Below are 22,020 nucleotides of genomic sequence, written 5' to 3' on the forward strand. Positions count from 1 at the left end.
GCTGGTCCAGGAAGGATGTGACAAGGACACCTTTGGGAAAGCATCTAACTGGACAAGTTATACTCAAATGATGCCAAGAGAGCAAAGTTTTTCAGTATTCTACAGCAAACTATTTTGACAAGCATTTCTTTAGTCTCTTAAGACTTAGCCTGTTTCTCTTGCTTATCTGACACGATCCTTGTGCCCACAAGCACTTTTAACATGTTTTTGAGCTGGAGATACCATCTACACCTTGTGAATATGTTCAGAGATCAGCTCTCCAAGACCAAATTCAAATCAACAATGCTGATGCATTTAACTTTTTAAGGCTGGAAATACCTGACTGCTCATTCAGTTATTCTGAAGAACAAAATGTACAGCAATAACAGTGAAGAAAAATAAGACAAAAATAGCTTTCAATGTGATCCTTCTTCACTGCTCGCCTTTTTTTTTATTTTTAAGGACAAGAAGAACTTGACCTTAAACTGAAACAATTAATAGTCAGTGAAATGTAATTTGGCAGCTTGTTAGCTGTGCAGGGAGAGCTCTTAACACATACAAACTCTTAGAATTACACATAGGGAATGTATCATGTAATATAAATATATAGAGTTACATTCCATTATGGGATTCAGAACTGCCATTATAGTAAAAGTGTTTATTTTAACAAGGAAGTACAGTTTTAGTGTGGCTATTAGAGAAAATAAACCAGTCTGAAAACATTTTTATTTTTCATGACTGTTAATGGTCAAAGCATACAAACTGCACTGGAGTAAAACCAGAAACATCTTCTGAATTGTTGTCAATGTTTTGACTCAAAAGAACACAAAACCCAGTTACTGTAATTACAATGAAATATGCCACAATTATTTGCTGGTCTTATGCAGTTCTTGCCCTCCCACAATTGAATCCTTGTAGAACAATTTCCCTATTTACTAATGTTAATAATGAGTTCAATACAGACAATATTGTTACCAACCTGCTTGTTCCATACCAGAAAAAAAAAACTTTAAAGTAAATCTTACTAGTAGAGGAGATAATTTCCAAGTTTGCCCTTAAGCTCAAAACAAGTTCAACAAAATAATCCACAGCTGTTGACTACACTAAATGAAAACTATTCCTAACTAAAGTTTCAGCTTTATTATTTAATATATTCCAGGTGTAAAGAAACAACATTTCATGGGAGTATTCCCTACTTCAAATATATTTGCTGCAAATATTTTTATTTTTTTAAATCTTGAATGTGACAATATTTTAGGTAGGGCAGTAATTTGAGTAAGAGTCCAAGTTACAACTGTTAAAAAGAGAATTCAAAGCAGCTATTGTAATGTGTAGCCAATGCTTTAAAAATTTTGACTGACAGATCTTCAGACCATAGAATTCAAACTGAAACATATTATAAGCACAACCCCCCCCTTACAATAAGTGATTTTCTTAGAAATGCTGCAAATTAACTGATCACATTTTATTTAACATGTGATCAGTGGGGTCTTCAATTCTGTACTTCAGGGTTCAGTCAGGATATGCATCCTTTATAATTGCCACATTCCAACTTCCTCATGCTGCTTATTCAGAACTTCCATTAGAAAATATTTACAATTCAAGAGCTTAAAATATAGTCTAAAGAAATTGTTAAGCTTTTGCTGCTACCATTAAAATTCAAGTGCTTTGAAACTCAGATTCTGAGAAGACCCATAATAATCGCATCTTCTACACTCCCAATAGTAATCTAAAAATTTATATGGACAAGGGAATGGTGATATTTAAAAGTGAGACACAACCCTGAGGTGGAACACACCTAAAGTCTCTCTTTACTGATGGCATTGTGGAGATTTGAATGTTCCTGCAGTTCTTGGGACTGAGGGTGACCTATGGCAGCAGGCCATGGCTTTTCTGTGACAGTGAGAAACACAAAGATGCCACAAAGCCCTGCTCTCCCTCCTCCAAGGGGCCTCCACAAGGAGGGTAGAGAAGTTTCATCAATGCCAGATTTCAAGAGCATTCATCTGGATGAATGCTGAATTTCAGGAGTGACTTGACTGTGATCAGCATCTTCAGGGAAAGGACATATTGGACAAATTACAACAGATGAGTGTTTTCTTACCCCATAAGCCCCATTACAAGGCTTTAGTTCTATCCAAGCTTCTTTAAACCACCTTACTGAGGAGTGAAACACAAAATCATCTTTGTTATGTGTGAAAGTAACAGGGCCCAACTCTCATTCTTAGTGCTATTAATATTTATCACACTCATAATTCTCATTTTTATATAAACACACCATTACAGATGTTGAACCCTAACAGAGCCATGAGGGGAAAACCCAACTTCATGACATCATCTTGATTTCCAACCAAACACTTTAATTTTATCCAAAAAAAAAGTGCCATTTGGTTTCTTATCCATCCATCCAAATCCATTCATTTTCTAACCAACATCCAACATTAATTTTTTTCAGGCACATTGCCAAGACAACAGAATTTGCGAATGTTTTGAGGACAATCTGCTTTGTGTCACTGACCAACCAAAGATGCTCTGCTATCTGTTAGGAGGAAACCCCTTGCACAATATTCCCTTCCATTTTCTGTGGCATTAAAGATTCAGATACCACTCAATGTCATAATTCAGGTAGAGCATCCAAGCAGAGAGTTCCAAGCTCCCTCTTGTCCTATAATATCTACTACAATTTTATAACTGGAATAAAAATTTCTCTAGAATATCTTTGTTGGAGCACTTGGATTTTTTTTTCTTTTTAGATTGTAATAGCTCACAGAAAATTGTTAAGTTGCTGTTTTAAGTAAGCCAACAAATCCATTTGTATCTGAAATAAGAGATCGCTCAAGATTGAGCTTCTTCTTGTCCAGCAAAATGAATATTTAAGACTTCTCAAGTAATCATTCAGTAGTGACTTGAAACAACAATTTCACTTCATCTATTAAACGTGGACAGAATGATAATTCATTACAGATGTGCGTCTATCTTTTTTGGTAGGTGTATTTAGGGGGTAGTAGGATTCCATGGCCACCCAGATGCAGAGCACAAGCCATCCCAGGAGGGTATGTACCACTGCTGAGACAGAAAAACCCCAGCTGGATTGGCCTAATATCAGATAACAACAGACCAGGACAAAGAACTGTTTCATGCACTGCCTTGTCTGCAGCTGAGGTGCAGAGCAGATGCTCAAGGACAGGACAAACACACAGTGCTGGCTTCACACAGAACTCCCTGTGGGCTGCACTTTCCAGGACTGAGGTGGCATCCAGGGATCCTTGATGGGGATTCTGACACAATAAATTTGTTCCCATGGCGTTCAGAAAAACATCACAGTTTGTTTACACTGATTTAGTGCAGATCTGGATGCTCACTTGCCCAGTGAGTGGAATATTCATGCACTGGCCTCCAACACTGTTAATATTGCTGCTGGGACAAAAATGCAACACTAGTGAAGCAGCATGTCACAGCCCTAGAAAGTAAAATTCATTTCATTCAAATAAACTCTCAGAGAAAGGTGCTACAGACTCTGGAAACAGCAAAAGCACAGCCCAGTTAAGAGGTAAATGACTGCTCTGGGGAGGATAATGCAAAGACTCCTATTACAGCCCCAGATCATTGAGATCCAAGACTGTCACTGGCATTCAGAGCTCTAGCAGCACAAATGTTTCACCCAAGGATTTGAGAGATTTGGTTTTGGATCAATAGGGAGAAATTAATGCCTTGTTCCCCACCTCCTCCTTCCTTTCCACTGATGCTAATTTGCAGTTATTTCCTTATTCAGAGCACTATGTTTTGCTACTGGGGACACCTCTCAGATGTCCCCCAAACTGGTGCTTCATGAGCCTTTGCTATAAAATCTTTAGTATTCCCTTATCCACATTTGGATAAGGCTCTTTCCCCATGTGAGAGCCAGATTTAAATGGGTTGGGAGTTAAAAGTGGCTGGAACACTTGCTGGGTGTAAAGTTCTGACCATTTCTGGTTTTGCAAACGTGATGATGGGGTTTGCTTGCATGGCACAGAATCTCCTCCTCAATGCCCTATCTCCCCCTGCACAATTTCTTCAGACAGCTGGCAGAGAAGTTAAGATAAACACTGGAAAAATCCCTGACAATTCCATCTTGTGCAGAGAAAAACTGCCTGGCCCAGGCACAGCAGCAGCAAAATGCAGGGAGGAAAAGGGAAGACACTGGGTGTGTCACTGCCCCCTAGGAAATGGCAACACACTAAAACCCCACTCGGTGCTGAGAGGGGAGATGTGGAAATGAAAGAGGAAGCAGAAGGGAGCATCAGAACTCCTTAAAAAGCCTTATTCTGAATTAAATTCTTTCAAAAAGTTAGAAATGAACTTGCTCAATTTTATTTTTTTATTACAAATTACTACTGAAACAGCCCCTTAACTGACTCCAACTTATATTGCCTCACTCTCCAATTATAAGAGAAATCCAGAAGTATTTCAGCCCAGGTTCTTTCCACTTTTACCAGTTCACATCCAAGACTGGCAGACACTAATGCATTAATTTATCCAGCACAGAACACTGTTAATCCTTTAAGGAGACTTCAGAAGATGACAGCAAATAATGAAAGTTGAGGTCTTTACCAGGCAGAAACCCCACAAAAGCCATTGACCTCACCCAAGTAGATCTCTAGCAGCTAAAAGTGACTTTGCTCATCTGACCTCTGAACAGACCTAACTGTGCTGTCAATGTGATCTTACCTCACTAGAAACAGTGCAACCACAGAATTTCCAGAGATCCCATTTCTCCAGGAGGAAAAAATCCAAACCAGAAAAGCAACAAGACACTTTATCATGGTCAGGCAGGCTTGAGTGTATTTTTTGCATGCTTTCTGCTCATCAGGATTTTCAAATTGTATTGTATTATAAAGCCTTCAGCCGCTGGACCCCTGCATACACAAAAAACCCAGTGCACACTCTCTGTCCTCTGTCTTTTACAAGGTTATAGGCACAGGAGCCAACCTGAGCCCTTCACATAAACAGCAAGAGAAACTTGTAGGCTTTATCTTGGGCTGCCCTTGGTCCAGGACAGCTCATTTAGCACAAGATAATCTTGGATAGACCCAGGTCAACCTGACACGAAAGGATTTTAATTGGGTTAGTACAACCAGCTCTGGATATCCCATTGCCATGGTCTGATTCACCCCATTAAAAACAGCATGAAAAAGCCACCAGCAGCAAACACTGGCATTGTGCTGCTTAAGGTTTGTTGGGGTTTTTTACAACTGGAATCAAGTTCTGAGAGCTCAGAACAGTATAAGAGTTAAAGGAACACAAACAGACCCAAAGGGTCAGAGCATGGCTGCAGTTTACATACTCATGAGGCAGATCCAGGACAAGGCTGTGTGCAAGCCAGAATTCCAGGAATTAGTTATCAGAATGATATTACAGATGTTCTCATAATTCACCTTACCCAAAGGGGAAAAAAAATACTCTTCTCCTTTTACAGGAGACATTAAGTCCATGTCAGCAAGAATGATGGTAAGAAAATCCAGGAGCCTTTTTTCCCTTTATGTTGAATTATCACTATTACAGAAGAAAAAGACAAAAATAGGATCTAATTAAAATAATGCACTGTTTTAAAAGCCATCAGCACTGCTTTATATTCCCAAGCTGGCTACATTCTGTTGTGTTTGGTAGAACTAACCACACCTATATTCTTTCCATAACACAAAATAGGAGGCGCCATAAAGGAGTTTTACCCATATGAACATGGAAGGGAAAGTAGGAAAACTCCCTAAAAGAGATGGTAAAGGAGGGAGGAAGGGGTATCCCAGAAATTCATCAACCTCCCCCACTTCTGTGGGCTTTATCCCAAAGAAATTTCCATAGAAATTATGGCCAGGTCACCTGGGATACTCAATGCAAAGTTCTCCTCTTCTCTCTAAGAAAGCTTTTTCCAGAGACAGTTACTCATAGTTTCCAAAGTGGTTCTGTTAAAAATATATGTCCTTTTGCAAGTGAACATGATTGATATTTGAAGAAAAAAAAAATTGAGTTTGTCCAGCTTCCCTAGTAAAGAAGGAATGCATTGTCAACACAAAACATTGCCTAAATACATGTTATTCTTCCATGTCTCTTCCTCTGAGTGGCTCTTTAACAATGGTTTCCATTCTATCAGTATTACTGTCCAAGTCAGTCTTGAGTTTTATTTAACAGAAAATTCAGCAAAAAGCAGGTATCAACAGCAATCCATAAAAGTCCAACACCCCAATTCTGCATGAAAGCCTAAGACTTTTAAGCAAAACCACTCCTAGATAATTGGCTGAAGCTTTTTACAGCCTCAAAAACTTATTCATAATTTGACATTGCATTCTGTCAAAAAAGTAACAAGGTCAAAGTGTTTCATCAGTTATAGTCAAGCAATGCTAAACAGCTCAGAATTTGGCCCAATTTTAATCAATACAAATAAACAGTATTACTCACTTGGAAATTTATTAACTCTGATCAATAGATTTTATACAACAGCTGCACAAAATCAGCCAACGATGCAAGCTATACAGAACACTGCAAATATTTGCTCATTAGGAAATTACTGTTGTTTCCTTTTCTCTTTCCAAAAGATAACAGTATTGCAAAACATGATTTAGCCAAGTATCCCAATGCTAAAGGTGCACCAGTTGTATGTACACAGCAGATTACTGGACACTCCAAAATTGAAGGGGAATCAGTTCCAGATGTTTTCGACTGATTAAATTCAGCCCAAGCAAGGTTAAGCAAATGACAAGCAGATGCTTTTCTTTTTTGCCATAGTCATGAAAAATCCGCTCGGAGTTCTGAGTGACTCTAACTGGCAGACACTGGGTGCAGCACCTTTTTTCCCCTGAGTTTTCATGATTTACAGAGACTGTGAGCACCCTCCAGAGCAATGAACTCTTTCCCCCTCTAGTCCATCAGGTTTTATGCAGATAAAAATTAAAAGGAAAAAGCTCAAAAATAAAAACAAACAAGTATTCTTTTTAAACACCCCAGTGATGTACATCTCAAACCACAGCCCCTCTCACTGCACACACTGCTGTCTGCTGAAGTCAAAGTGGAACTAAAGAAATATTTAAGGTGTCACTAAACAAGGCCATGGCTCAATGCAACACTGCTATCACCTTTGTGACCCATCACTTCACTTCAAACAGGGCAGAAACACTTTTTTACCACGCATAGAGGTTGACACAAAGCTTTACTTAGGCTTCTCTCCTATTTATCCTCAGCCATTCAGAGGTTTTATTTCCACACCTGATGGGATTAAACTGAAATAAAGACATTTTGTGCGTGTCCTTAAGCAAACTGACAGGTCAGATTTTCCATCCCAGCATTTATGCTGAGCAGGGCAAGGAAGCATTTTCAAAGCACAGAACTTCTAAATTCTTTCCAAGGCAAATATTCCCATGGAGTTGTGGTTGGGGAGGTCTGGGAAGAACAGCACGCACGCCTAATATCAAAATTACTTCCAAGCACTGTCTGTGACTGCAGAGAGCTTGCTGTGCAAAGAGACACATCAAGCAAAGTAAAATTGCTTAGAAGTGGCTACACCTGGCTACTTCAACAGGGAGCAAAACCAAAATAAATGGAACACTCAGCTTTTTCTTCTCTATTTTTCAACTAATGGTTATTATATATGGACACAGCCCCCTCCAAAGAACCAGTGTTTATTTTGATTCCAATTATAGAATCTTTTAAGCATTCCCAGCTGACATACAACAGAAGTAAGCAAAATACATGATTTTCAAGGCATTAATTCACTTGAAGGAAAAGTATATTTTAAGGAGTAGTAAAACTACATGTACTGTTGTGGTGTGTTGCAATATCCTGTTTTACCTTCTCCCTTCCCCCTCGCTGAGTGTGCCCTGTCAATCAGGCTAACATACCAGCAAGGCGTCGTGTGATAGGTGTCCCTAGTCCCTTGAGACCCTGCCCCTTCACCTGGTTGGTGGCTCACCTGTCCCCTCCCCTTCCCCTGTCCTGAGCTTAAAATGTTAATGAGACCATGTGGCCTCCATTCTGTTGGAAGAATTGTCCCAGTGCAGACCTCTGCACCCATGGAATAAACATCTGGATATAACCTTCCAGCAGAATCCACTCCTTCTTTCTCTCCACCATCGCCAGAAGCTCTCTCTCCTGAGGTAAACGGAGTCCTGACAAGCCTGGACTTGCCCCGCTGCAATCTCCAGCAGCCAAGGTATCTCTGGGGTAAAGCACCACAGTGCTGCCTTTGGCCCAGCAGCGAGGGTCAGAACTGGCCCAGGCACCATCTAACTGGTTATATTGGGATTCAATGTACTACTCCACCACCCAAGTAAAACCAGTTTAAAAGGCTGTCATTTTTTATACATGATGCCCTCATCTTCTACAATAATGTTTTGCGATTTCCATCAGAAAAAACACCAAATTTTTGTGGCTAAAAAGTAGCTTTACATTTTAGATTAAATAACAGATTTTCCCCACAGAGCATTCCCTACATTTGCTGCAAAAATCAGCTTTTCTTGCAAAAGCTGCCATCCGTGATTACCACTCCTCCTTGTTTATGCTGAGGATAAACAACTGTGCAGGCCCACGTTTAATCCTGCATTGACTAATTGCATTCTCCACTTCTATAATGCTGTGTCAGTCTAAAAACACTTCATAAACAATTAGGACTCACAAAATCTCCGTGACAGAGACAAGACTTACATTCATGGAACAGATGATGCAACCCAAGCACAGTGAGTTAATTGTCTGCCCGAGGTCACCCCCAGAATCGGTAACAGAATCCAGGAATTCAGCCCTCCCTCCTCAGCACGGGATGAGCTTCAACACCAACACAAGGATTCCAGCAGAGATGGAATCTCCAAGATGTGCTGGAGCCTTTGTCATTGCCTTAGATCCTCGCTTTTAACCAATTTATTTTGTGGAAAAGGGTTGGAGACAGAAGCTGACAATTCTGGGCTTTTTTACAAAACCAGTACACACAAAAAAGGGGCAGAAATGCAGTAAGTTATCCTTACTCCCATTAAGAAGTACCTGCTTCTCACCTTCAGTAGAAAGGCTCCATGTTGGCTCAAAAATGCCTTCACTTCCATGCAGTCACCAGGGAACTGCAATAAGTCTCACAGCCTACAGCATAAAGTTGTATGTGTGTCACCACTGGTCCAAATTGGGATTCCCCCCTCTCCCTGTTTCCCTTTTCTCATCCACTACATTGCATGGATAAGTGCCTTACAGTCAGAAAATAAATTATTGCAGTTTGAAGATTGGGTTTCGGCACTTTAGACAACAGTGTTCCATTTTCAGACTGGGGTGAGACTGTCGCTGCCTCCCTGAAGCTGAGCAAAAAATGGAATTCTTAAGTGGCCATAGTGAGAAAAACCCAAACGGTGAAGCACATCCTTACCTGTGTTTGTAAGTGTTTATTTAACAGAAAATACAGCTAAAAGCAGGTATCAATAGCTATCTATAAAATTCCAACACCCCAATTCTGCAGAAAGACTAAGATTTTTAACCAAAGCCTCTCCTAGATAACCTGCAAAGATTTCCATCTCATGTTCCAGAGACTGTTTTCCCAGACAACCTTAATTTATATACCAGCTCCCCATTCCCTGCTACACAATCTGCAGGATGATTTTTAATATCAAAGTAAGTTAACTAATTAGAAAATTCACAGCCTTAAGCAGGTTTCCTCCATAAAGAGGGAAACCTCAAATCCCAATTTCCCTTTTTTCCTACTCTCTCCAAGGCTGTTCTTGCTTCCCCAAAATGGTTTGGGCCACCTGATCCCAGGCAGGGCTGGGAGCCCAACACATCCCTCAGGACCACAAGTCAGGGACTCATTTTTTCCACACTGTGGGATCACATCCCATAAGCAGCTGGTTAACAGACTGGAGATCAGGCCAAGAAGCTGCTGGATATCCAAAGTGTGGGGACAGATCACTGCAGGGAATTCCTGATCCAGGATTAAGGGGGAGACACTGCTGGAGCATCCCCACCCTGGGGAAAGCTCCCTTCCAGAGTGCTCTCAGCCACTTCTGTGTCAGTCCCAATTGCATATTTAATAAAAATTCCTCCCTAATCCACAGCCTGGAGCACTGATGGGTTTATTTAATAGCACCCGAGGCAGAAATCTCTCTAAGTGTATTTGTCATTTCAACAGCAACCCTCTGGTAAATGTTTTGTGAAGTATCATATTCCAGCAAGTTTTCAGCCACTGCACAGGAGCCTTCACCAGCTCTCTAGGCTATAATCCAGGTCCTATTTTTATGGACACACAGAGATGAGACAGGAAAAGGTGACTAAAATCAGAATTAAAATTGTCTTCTGCTTATCTCCTGCTTAAAATGCACATTGCCACACCAGAGAAAAAACAAAACCCACTTGATCTGACATGATTGCTCATGACCAGTTCATGTTCCCTGTTACTTATTTCCCTCCTACTGACTGGTTAGATTGGGGGTGCTTTTTGTGGTTTTTGTTTGGGGTTTTCTTGTTTGTTTGCTTTTTTTAGTTTTATTTTTCCTTCTTAAATTCCTACTTCCCTTGGAGCCAAGTTCCAAAATTGAATATATCAGCATCATCCTCACACCTGGAGATGTCCCATTCCCACCCTCATCGGCCACACCTGGGGCTGCCCCAGCCCATCAGGAATGGGCTCAAAGCAATCCCATTTCCCCTCCCCTGACCACAGCCCCAGCCCTGCACTTGAAGTAAAGGGAAGGGACACAAAAAAGATATTTAGAGGGTGGTTCTCTCTCAAAACACCCTTTTCTTTCTTTTTAAGACCCTTGTCTAACAGAGTAATTTACATTTTCACACACAGCTACCTATACATAGAGAAGAGCTATATTTCATGTGTCCTACCTATTTTTACTTAGATCTACTTTGTCTTAAATCCATTTAGACACACACACATTAACATACATATGAATTTGCAACTGCATCTCATATCTATTCAGCCTTATCTCAATTTACACTTCTGTGTTTACACTTTTTGTATCTATTTAGACTGTGTCAGCCTACACTTTGATTTGGATTGTATATTAACACATATTGCACAGAAAATCAAATTAGACCAGATATCTGTTTAGAGCTAAATATTTACACTTCCATCTAATTACAAATCTGCCTGGTTAGATTTAGGTATTTATACACCCTTATATATAAGAATCTCTATTGAGATTACAGACATCTACTTTTTACCCTGGAATGCAAAGCAAATGTAGGTGGTTCCAGCTGGACAGAAATGTTCTATTTTAAATCCTCATCCTGCATCTCAGCAGCCTCCTGTCAGTGGCTCTCAGGTTCCTTTTGATCACTCCCTGGCTCCTCAGCTGTTTGCTTTGCAAGCCCTGAGAAATAAACCCACCTAACCTGTGCATCTTTTCCAGTCCTTTCACTTATTTTAAGTTATTTGCTCCTCATTTAGTAATTTTCCAAGTAACAGCAAGTGACACAATTTGTAGTGTCAATTTTAGCACATTCACTGTTAATTTTCAGGGGACAGAAAAAAATATCAACTGTTTCCTAACACCATTACTGTATTTACACTTCACAGTTGATAACTGGGCCAAACTTTCATTCTGCAAAGATTTCCATCTCAAGCTTAGGCCATTCAGAAAAAGCTCAGAATTTACCCATATTATTTTCATTTTTCCTAAGTTTTGGAACAGTTGCAGACTGGGATATTCATGTGAATTCACTCCAGAGCTCCCACATTTCCCAGGTCATTCTATGCTGGATTAGCACTGCTGTTAAACTTGCAGGACCTGAGGGATGAGGCTTCTCTGGCTGATCTGTTCAGACCTTCCCTGACCCGACCCTGATTTAGCTGTGGCAGCAATTTCTCTAATTGGGCAGGTGTCTGTATCTTGTTTTACTTCTGTTTATCTTTGTGTTGCACAACCACGGCTTCATATCTGCAGCAGTTATTTTAGTAGGACGAGACATTTACAACCAAATAATGACAGAGTTTACAGAAATACAGGCTGGGCAGAATATCAGAGGCCTTGAGAAGTGGAAACACAGGATGCAGCGTGTGAGCACAGGCAGGAGATAAGAGATGGGGCACAGGCTTGGCACTGGAGACCCCACAGCTATAAACAATTCACTAATGGTCAGTGAAAATAAAAAGCAGACCAGAAACAGGACAAAACTGGTGGTAAGTGTAACAGAACAAAGAAATTCTATTTCACACACCTAAGATGGTAAATTCTGATGAAACCTGGAGCTGCACAGCAATGAGGAAATACGTCAAAGGGTGTTAGGAAACATTTGTAAGTGACCCCAAGTGGATCCCAGGAGGAAAAGGAGAAACTGTCACCACAAACATCATATTCCTCCCTGTTAAGGACATGAGATTTCAACAAGTCATTGTGTACTTCCCCTCTTCCTTCTGCAGCAAATTATACCCAGGAACTAAGTGAGCATAAATACCAGCCTAACAGGCAGAATTTTAAAAGCAAATTTAACAGTTTTAATTGAATTCTTACTATAGTTGCAGCTTTTTAATTATTAAGAAAAATAAAACCCAACCATTACATTTGAGTCTCTTTTGTAACAATTAGATCTAGACTAATTAGGTGAAGATTTCAGTTATTCTAGCACTAAATTCTAGTTCTTACTTTTATAATATGTTTATCCTTTTTGATACAGAACAGAAAATAATTTTCAAGCTACTTTCTACCATACCTTATCTATTCACTCTGACTTTCCATTCTTGAAAAACCTTATTTCATTTCTCCCTTTTTTCCCAAGGCTGGCTAAGTCAATAGGTTCTTCCAATAGACAGGTCATGAAAACCCCACAAGGGCCTGCATTTAGTGAGAAGATCCTGCTGATTTATCAAACATATCAAAAGAAAAACCCAATTACTGACTTTATCATCATGAATAGATTTCTATGACAGGGTCTTGGATTTGCTTCCTTCCTTCTCTTGCCCTGAGCCTCACACAGCAAGATCATGTATGTTCTGGATCCCAGAGTACAAATTATCAGGGCTGCATCAGTACTGTGAAAAAACTTACCAAAAACTTTACAATTTATCAGGTCAATTTATAATCTCATTTTAAGAAGCTGCTTCTGCGTCATTATCAGTCAATATGTTGACTCAAAGACAAGTTATTTACTTCTCCAATTTTCTACATCTTTTGATGTTTTCACAGTTACCTGAAATACTAATTTTTGGCAAGAAAACACCTATGGCTGGGGTATGCATAGATATTTTTACTTTTCAACTCATTTTTCCCCCACTGCTGTGCTGATAATGTCTAGAAAAAGCCTGAGGCAGCTGCAAACACCTTCCCTCACACAGCACTGCCCTGGTCTCTGGGAACATCTGGTACAAAGTCCCTGCTCAAATCTGATGTGACCACTGACCCAAACCCTTATACCAGGCACAACAGGGACTTGAATAAATGCAAAGCAAAAATAAATGTTTAAGCCTTAAAAGCTGCCAGATTTAATCAGAAGAAGGAGTGGGTTTGGCAGAGTTGAGTTGTTCTCCTCCTGCACCTCCCCTCGCCCCATCCCCACTCCCAGTGCTGTCATCAGCTTTGGCCACGAGAGATAAACCACAGAATTCACTGCAAGTTCTCACTCAGGGCAGGCAGGGCTGAACCAGTAAAGACTGAAAACTTGCTGGTAGAGAGGCGTTTCCATAGTTCTCACACATGAGCAAGAACCATCAGTACAAGCCCTGAACTGACAGACAAATGGGGACATAGAACAGCTCTGCACTGACCACAAATTCTCACTGCTAAACCCACCTTCTTAAGAGCATGACATTTGTCAGAAGCCTGGTATCTGGATACTTTCTCATGCTGATTTGGTGCATGCCTTTATATTTCTGATTTTCAGGCTTACTGACAGTTATGCAGACTCTCAAAAGCTTTGGTGTTTGCTTTATTCTGGTAATTTCGGCCACATGTTTTTTCTCACCTTTCTCTCAGCTTGTCAGCACTGGACTCTCTGAATCCACTTCACTTAAAATGTTTGCTGCTTTTTATGTGCTGCAGACTGTAATCCATCTACACCAGTAAGGAAAAGCAGCCCCTTTTCCCACTGGGAAATGCAACCAGTCTCTGGGAAAAACCAGCTCACTTCCAGACAGGTGGATGCTGGAATGTCAGCATCCAAACTGGTATTACAGACAGAATAAATCAACATCAACACTACTGCACATTTTAAATGAGAGAGACAACAAAGGTAAAGGGGTCAGAGAAAGCTGAAATATCCTCCCTTCTCTTGATAAAAATTTGCTTTTGTGTAGTTTTGCTTTAAACATCAGCACAAAAGAAACTCCAAAAATCAAACAGAAAAGTACTATGATAAACAGGGAGTTTTATTTTTAGCCCAGCAGAAATTTATCACAATGAGAGTCCTGTGACTTTGACAAATCTAACAATAATGAGTTGTGTATACAACCTACAACAGCTGACAGAGAATAATACATTCCATCTGCTGGAGCTGTCCCAGGAGGCTGACCTTCAAGGTCTATAAACTTTCAAATTTGTATTATTTTTTTCCCTCCCTAATAAAAAGCACCATGAAACAGCCATTTGGCTCATTTTGTGAAGGATGCATTGGGGTGAATAGGTAATATTTAAAGAGAAAACTCAAAATGCATCTAGAAAATTCCAGTTACACCAAAATGCTGTTTTCCTTCTATATGGATAGGTTTCTGTGACCTGACACTCTTGCTCTTCTAATTAACTACAATCTTCATACTTGAGTGGCTTCTTTATACCTTACAGGAATATATTAAAGATGTCAGAGGGCTTGCACATGTCTTGTCATCCTGATAACAGACCCTACTGCAGAGGAGTAGGTGCAAGGATGGGCAAAAGTACGGGTAAATATTAGTTTCAGGAATACAGAGAACACTTACGGATTTAATCTCAGGTAAGGATGAAATGACTGAGGGTTTTAAATCCCTGCATGAAAATATTAAATCATACACCCTGAACAGACATCCATGAAAAAAAATAAAAAATACTGCACTAGAGAGCCACAAAGATGCTCCAAGGGCTGGAGCACCTTTGCTGTACAGACAGGCTGAGAGAGATGGGATTGCTCAGAGAAGAGAAGGCTCTGGGCAGATCTCATTATATCCCTCCAGCTCCTAAAGGTACTTTGTGAAAACACCACAGAGGGACTTTTTACATGAGCAAACAGTGACAGGACAAGGGGAATGGCTTGAAACTAAAAGAGGATGTAACTAAATTAGATAATAGGAAGAAATTTTTCCCTGTGGGGTTGGTGAGTCCCTGGCACAGGGTGCCCAGAGAACCATCCAAGGCCAGGTTGGGCAGGGCTTGGAGCAGCCTGGGATAGCGGAAGGTGTCCCTGCCCATGGCCATGAGACCGGATGATCTTTAAGATTCCTTCCAATCCAAATAATTCCAAGATTCTTTGATCCTTCCAATCCAACCCATTCCATGCAATGCTATTCTATGACTCAGCATCACATTTATTTTCTAGAACTTCCCAAATCTCTACGTTTGTTTTAGTTTTTGCTTATTAATTTCTTCCTAAATAGCTTCATTTTGAGAGGTTTGATTTCCAACAAGGAAACTATTATTGTGGAAGACTTTTGGCCTTCCCCTTTCTGTTAAGGATGAACAAATTCTGAGTGCTACAGATAATTTTTCATCAGTCACACCCAGAAACCCATGCACAGTGCAGAGGTCAGGAGTAATTTTTCTTGTAGGTTCTCAAGCTTTTGTTTCAAAACTCTACCATTTTTGGTGAACAAAGGTCTTGTTTATCATTTATGCACTATTCAATACATGGGGTTTTTTGTTCCACATACACAGAAACCTCAATGTTGATCATCTCTATTTTGTAAGGTTCCCCTTTTCTCCAAAGTTTTTCATAGAAATAAAAGAAACCATTTTTGCCCAGCTTGGGAAGATCTGCCTCCTAAGCAAGGTTTGAGGAAGCCAAGAGTAAGATGGGTGGATGTGGATACATGAACAATTAGGAAAATTTTATATTTCCGGGAGAAAAGGTGTGTTCACATAATGCCACTGCTGAATTAAGGCAAATATCTCCTTTTTTCAAGGATACTTGAGTTACATTTCTATCTATTTCTGCCCCAAACAAGGAATTTTATCAGTGGGACTGTTACTGTGTGCCCTGCTCCTGACAGGCATTTAATTTAAGCTTTCCTACAATCCCTCTCTCACACCTGGGCAGAGCATCAAAGAGCTGGTTTAGGGCAGCAAAGAGGGATGGTTTAGGGGCAGCAGCTCTGCTCCTCTAGGTCTAGAAAAGGGATCTGATTTAACCTTGCAGTTTGCCATCATCTGCAAAATATCCAGCCCCCACCAGCAATGAATAAAATATTCCACTACAGCAACACTCAAATAAAAGCTGGCATGGCCCCTTTCAATTACCTTTTTTGAATGATGAGCCTCTCTGCCTTTTCTGCTTTCAGCTTTTTTGACAGGAAAAAAATGCCCCCAAGTACTAGGCTTGGAGCCTAGTACTTCCACTCCCCAGGAATAGAAATCTATTAATTCTGGCAAGGAGAACTTCACTGAGAGAAATCAGGCTTAAACTTTTGAGAGGTGTCAAGAATGTTCAGTCAATTGAGAAATTCAGTTTGCCAGCTACATTCCTGGAAGCTTTGCAACAGAAGGAATGAATCAGGAAAACCAAATTGAGTGTGATTTAACCCTGACGCTGGCTAAGGCAAAAGGTGAAAGAAAACAAAAAATAGACAAAGTTTAATTAGAAAGGGAATAATATGCATAGCTGTGTCTCAGAATAAGAATAAATTCAACCAGCTATAGAAAAAGAACAAGAAGAAAATATTTTGAGAAAAAGTGGGGAAAATTCTTTTGTTTTCCTGTCAGGCAGAAACAGATACAGGCTCGTCTCATCACTCTCTTTCCTATGGCACAGAGCTTGGCTCAGATTAACTATGACCATTGAGAGAATACAGCTTTAGTGAACCAACACTGGCAGAGTCCTGAGTACAGCCAGCAGCGTCCCCAACATCTCAGTGGCCTCCAGGACTGTTTCCAGCAGCTCAACTCTTTGCTGCTTCCATCCATCACACCACAACGCCAAAAATACACCCAGCAAAATCTGGTCTGCAAGGGAAGCTGCTCCAGCCCAATAAACAGGCTGAGAATGAACACACTATTCTGTTATGAGATGGGGAGTTAAAGCAGAAACTTTGGTTATAGATATCATACACTTCATGCCCTCCCTCAGAACCCTAAAAGCACTGGAAATGCCTCTGGGTATGGAACAGAACTCAGGTTACGAGTTCAAGATGTAGCAGATCCAGAACAGAGTCCCAGCTCCATCAGAGAAAGAAAATCAACTCAAAAGGGGAAAATCAGCTTTCTAGAAAACCTCCTTTTATAGTAAACAATACCATTTTACATTTCACATTATAACATTCATATTTCCATTACAAACTTAATTTTAAAGAAAGGATTTTACAGACAAAGCAAGTATGTTAACTCAGCAGTAAAATTCAGTTTCCATATTGAAATATAACCAAAGACACAATATTTTAAATTAAGCATAAGAAAAAAAACAGTTGATGTGGGGATAAAATAGTTATTTTTTCTTATCACAATTTGTTTGAACAATGTTTAAGGGGGGGCTGTAAAAAAAAGTAGAAATATTTTTCCTGGTTTATCTTTCCTTCTTTCAGAAGGAGGTAAAGGTAAAAGGTGGGATAGACCTGAGGAAGCTTTCCATAAACCTCTGAAATAACTCGAAAAAAGAAGAATGAACAATGAATCCAACATCTTACTTGATGGTGAACAAAAAGTTCTTTTGTTATTCACACCATATGAATTAAAGACTTCCTTTCATTTGTGTCTCCCTATTTTTGTTATGCGACCATCCTTGATTGAAGACATTTTGATTTACTGATTAGCTTAGAATTGTTTTTTCTTAGAACTCTTCCCTTCATCACATCAACTCCTTTTATGTTTGTCTCTTGAGGAATGATAAACTGAGCATAAGTAAGTTACCTTTGGGTTCACCAATGTAGAAGGACACGTCCTTTTTGTCCTCTTGCTCATCAATGTGATCATAAGTGATCTGAGGAACAGACAAGGAATTTTCTCCTGGGCTTATCACAGGTGCAGAGCCATTCCCACATCCCAGCTTCCCTTTTCTCCTGTATCTTCTGGCCTGTGAGAAGAGGAATGGAATGGTCTCAGAAGATGCTGTCAACCTTTGTTTATGGTTTTAAAGTGTCTGATTCTGAATTATGAACTAAAACTTGGTAAGAAATTGATTCTCAGAGGGCAGCTAGAACATTCTGAAAAATCAGGCCATTAGTAAAATTTCTCAAATTGGGACCAAAACTCAAGGCACAGAAAATTCTAATGACTTCAGCATCTATCACCTTGTCAGGAATATCTTTCTGAAGCTTAAATTCAACATAACCATAGACACTGAACTATGAACTAGGCCCTGTGCAGCATATTCAACTAAAGAAAACTTCACCCAATTTGCCAGAAAGGCTTAATTAGGCACATCAGGAGAAGAGAAATCTTTCCTCCTGCCTCCAAACAGTTCTCCTGATTTTAGAAGCCTAAAGACTGCCTAATAAACACACTATAATTGGTATTTTAAAATGAAAAATGAAGATTTGGATCAACAGAAAGAGCTGCAGGGTCAAGATATTCATATATAGAACAAGTCTACTTGATCTAAAGTTAAGCCTATTCTTTGTTATGGTCTACATTCAAACTTTTGGAATTCCTTCTGCTCAGCTCTGCAGCAGTTAAACAAATGCACGTTCAAAATTAGATGGGGGAAAATAGTAGAAATAGGTATTAGTGTGGACAGTGGATGCACTGACATGCATCAAAATACTTCTAAAACTGCTCTCAGCCTCATGTTAAGCCTGAAGATAAATTTTTAAACTGGCTTGCTCCTTCTTCTGGTATGAACTACCTTGAAAAATGAATGCAGAATGGGAAAGTGGCACCATTGCCTTGTGCTTTTAGAAAGTAGAGTGGGTACCTGTCTGACCAACAAGGCAAATTCAGTTAGAAGATATTCTTTGCTTAAAAATATTTTAAGGAAAACAACACAAATCGAGCTGTGGCAGGAGGAAAAAACCATATTTCAGGTATCCAAACAGCTCAGGCCCTTCACGAAGTTTTTGGCAAGTTAATTATAATTTAAAATGAAAAGCAAGCAGAGAGGCAGCCCTGCCAGTGCTGTCACCTGCTTTCTCAGGCCGGGACTAGATGGCGCTGGAGACTTTTTGGGATTCTGCACGGGAGCTGTCACATAGATCTTCCAGGTGGCCGTGGAAGTGCAGGATTTCTCTGCTGCATAGCAGCGCCACAGGGTCTGAAAAGGAACCCAAAGAACCTCAGTGCAGGAGCAGCCACTGGGATCCTGCACGGCAAATTCCGTAAAAAATCCAGCTGACAGCAAAGCCCTCAGTCCACGTAAACAACACTCCTGATAAAGTACAAGCATGGTGGATGCAAATTGCACCAGGACACACACACACATCACACAGAGATGTTCATTGTGCTCCCCCCACAAATTGGGATCAAACTCTACCCATAGCAAAAAAAAAAAAAACACCAAGTAAATCAAACTCAACCCCCATAAAAGTGAATCCCCCACTGAATGCTGTGTTTTCTTTTTTCTGCCACTGTGCCACAATGAATGTTTGTGCACTCTGCTACTTAATTCTTTATATTATCATATGGAATGTTACGCTGCGAGATTTTTCTAAAAACAGGTGTGGTTTTTTTAATGTGTTTGTACATTCATCACATCAGGATTTGGCAGATGCACAGGTCCTAAAAGAACATGAAAAGGAACTTATTATAGTGAAGATTTTCATTTTTTTTTTTTAGTATTTTACTACATATACTCACTGCATCCAGTTAGTGTCACTATGCCTGTGAATATCAGCTATAGCACAGCTTCCAGAAAGGGAGAGGCAATTATGTCATTTTCTCTACTTACTGATCTGGATCAAAATGGCAAAGTGGCTAAACACAAGTTATAGACCCATAATAAATTTAGAAATGATGATTCTTTGCACTTGAACTTCCAGGCCATAATCTCTCTCCAATAAACTATTTTAGTATTTTACTATTGTGGCCTTACCTGAATTAGGGAAGCTGCAGCTGGGATTTGTCTATTGAAATGCTTCTGACGTTGCTTCTGCTGTACTTTCAGGGCAAAACCAGACCCCAGAATACCCTAACAAAATAACGAAATTACTATTCAGAAATGTATATAGCTTCACATAGATAAATAAAGTACTTCACACCTGGAATAAACATACATTTGATAAAAGACTTCATAAAATGAATTTTCAAGTGTCTGCACTGTCAGAGTTCTATTTATTCCAACAAATCTGAAACTGAGCAGATCAACAGCAGAATTGGGTAGCTTGAATAAACAGCACATGTTTATTGCTGTGATCCACAGGTTACAGGAGCCAGAGGCATTCACACACCTGTAATGAAGAGATTCAAGTTCCACTTACAGCTGGCAGGGCAAAGAAGGAGATGGCAAACACTGAGAAGCAGGAAGCTATTGTCTTTCCAATCCATGTCTGGGGAACTTTGTCTCCATAGCCAATTGTTGTGACTGTTACCTACACCAGGAAGAAACATCTGTTTTAGTGCACTTTTTTCCTCCAAAAATCATGAGAAAAAAAAAGAATGGAAGGGGAAAGTAATTAATGAAGTATCAGGAGACAGGCGTGAACCAAGTGTGTGGATCTGGGGATAAGGAAACCATGCTGAGAGGATGGAAAAAGGACAGAGCTAACCCATCCCAACTGAATCCTCACAGCAAGAGGAGGAACACACAACCATTCCAGGATGTGTTATCTCCCAAAGTCTGCCTGCCAGTAGAACTAGACCTGAACAGAGCTCAGGCCTGTGCTCAGCTTTCTTTCCTCCTCCTCCACAAACACAAGACCTGGCTGTGATATTAACATTTTCTGAACAGAGAGAGACATAATTCTCTCTCCCAGATTTTTTCCAGGGGAGGGCATAGAGAAGCTCAGAGAAGAAGAGAAAACAGTTCTTATCTCTACTTGCTGCTCCTGTTGTTTGGCACATGTGGAATGCGTCATGGAGATTATTTACCCAAAGTGATTTGTTAATTGGACACCTGTGATGGTTGTTTGGATTGATTGACCAATTAGGTCAAAGCTGTGTCATGACTGTCTGAAGACAGTCACAGGTTTTTCTTTAGTATAGCATAGTATTAGTGTACTATAATATAGCTTAATAAAGCATATAATATATATTATATATGTAATTATATATAATGTAATTATATATATGTAATTATATATATGTATTATATATAAATAATTATAGACATTATCTATAACTACATAATATATATAATTATATACATATATATTACATGTGTATATAATTATATAAAATATATATTATATAAAATATATATTATAGTTATATATTATATATAGTTATATATACACATATATAACTATATATAATGTATATAGTTATATACATATATATAGCAATATAATTATATACATACATTATATACAACTATATGTAATATATTATTATATACATATATATTATATATAATATAGCTTAATAAAGCATTTGCTCAGCCTTCTGAAACCACAGAGTCAGAGCACATTATTCCCAGGCTGGGCCCAATTTGCAACAATACCTGGCCACTCAAAAATGTTTTTAAGCCACAAGGTGCTTAAACTTGGATCTGATACTGCTTATCAGGGCCAGAGAGAAGGAGACAACGGAGCCAGCAGGGCAGCACCTCTCCAGTCCAGGACCTTTCAAGCAAAACAGAAGTAGAAACTGCAGCCAGGTCCACCCCAGAGTCTGGATTATAATGCAGGTGTGACAGCAAGACACAGGTCAGGATTAGGATCAAGTGGCCAGCACATGAGCCCACAGGGAGGAAACAAGAGCAGGGCATCATTTCATGGGTGGAAATCAGGACTGAGGGAACCCAAACCTCGACACAGCTGCAGTTGAGCTACAGACAATCTCTCCTGTGCTGAAATATTGAAATATTGCTGAAATGGTGTGTGGAGCATCACCA

General features: G+C 39.7%; 1 protein-coding gene across 1 annotated transcript in view; it reads right to left on the reverse strand.

Annotated features, from left to right (window-relative positions):
- LOC135456204 (potassium voltage-gated channel subfamily KQT member 1-like) overlaps nt 1-22,020 on the reverse strand; it is a gene marked incomplete at its 5' end in the record, with an annotated part of 404,683 nt that overhangs the window by 343,730 nt on the left and 38,933 nt on the right. The window contains 4 exons of the mRNA XM_064729935.1: nt 17,946-18,108; nt 19,156-19,284; nt 20,062-20,157; nt 20,447-20,557. Of these exons, the coding sequence (XP_064586005.1) occupies nt 17,946-18,108; nt 19,156-19,284; nt 20,062-20,157; nt 20,447-20,557 (499 nt within the window). The remainder of the gene's footprint in view (nt 1-17,945; nt 18,109-19,155; nt 19,285-20,061; nt 20,158-20,446; nt 20,558-22,020) is intronic.

This window comes from Zonotrichia leucophrys, chromosome 1A (assembly GCF_028769735.1).
Source record: "Zonotrichia leucophrys gambelii isolate GWCS_2022_RI chromosome 1A, RI_Zleu_2.0, whole genome shotgun sequence".
NCBI lineage: Eukaryota > Metazoa > Chordata > Aves > Passeriformes > Passerellidae > Zonotrichia > Zonotrichia leucophrys.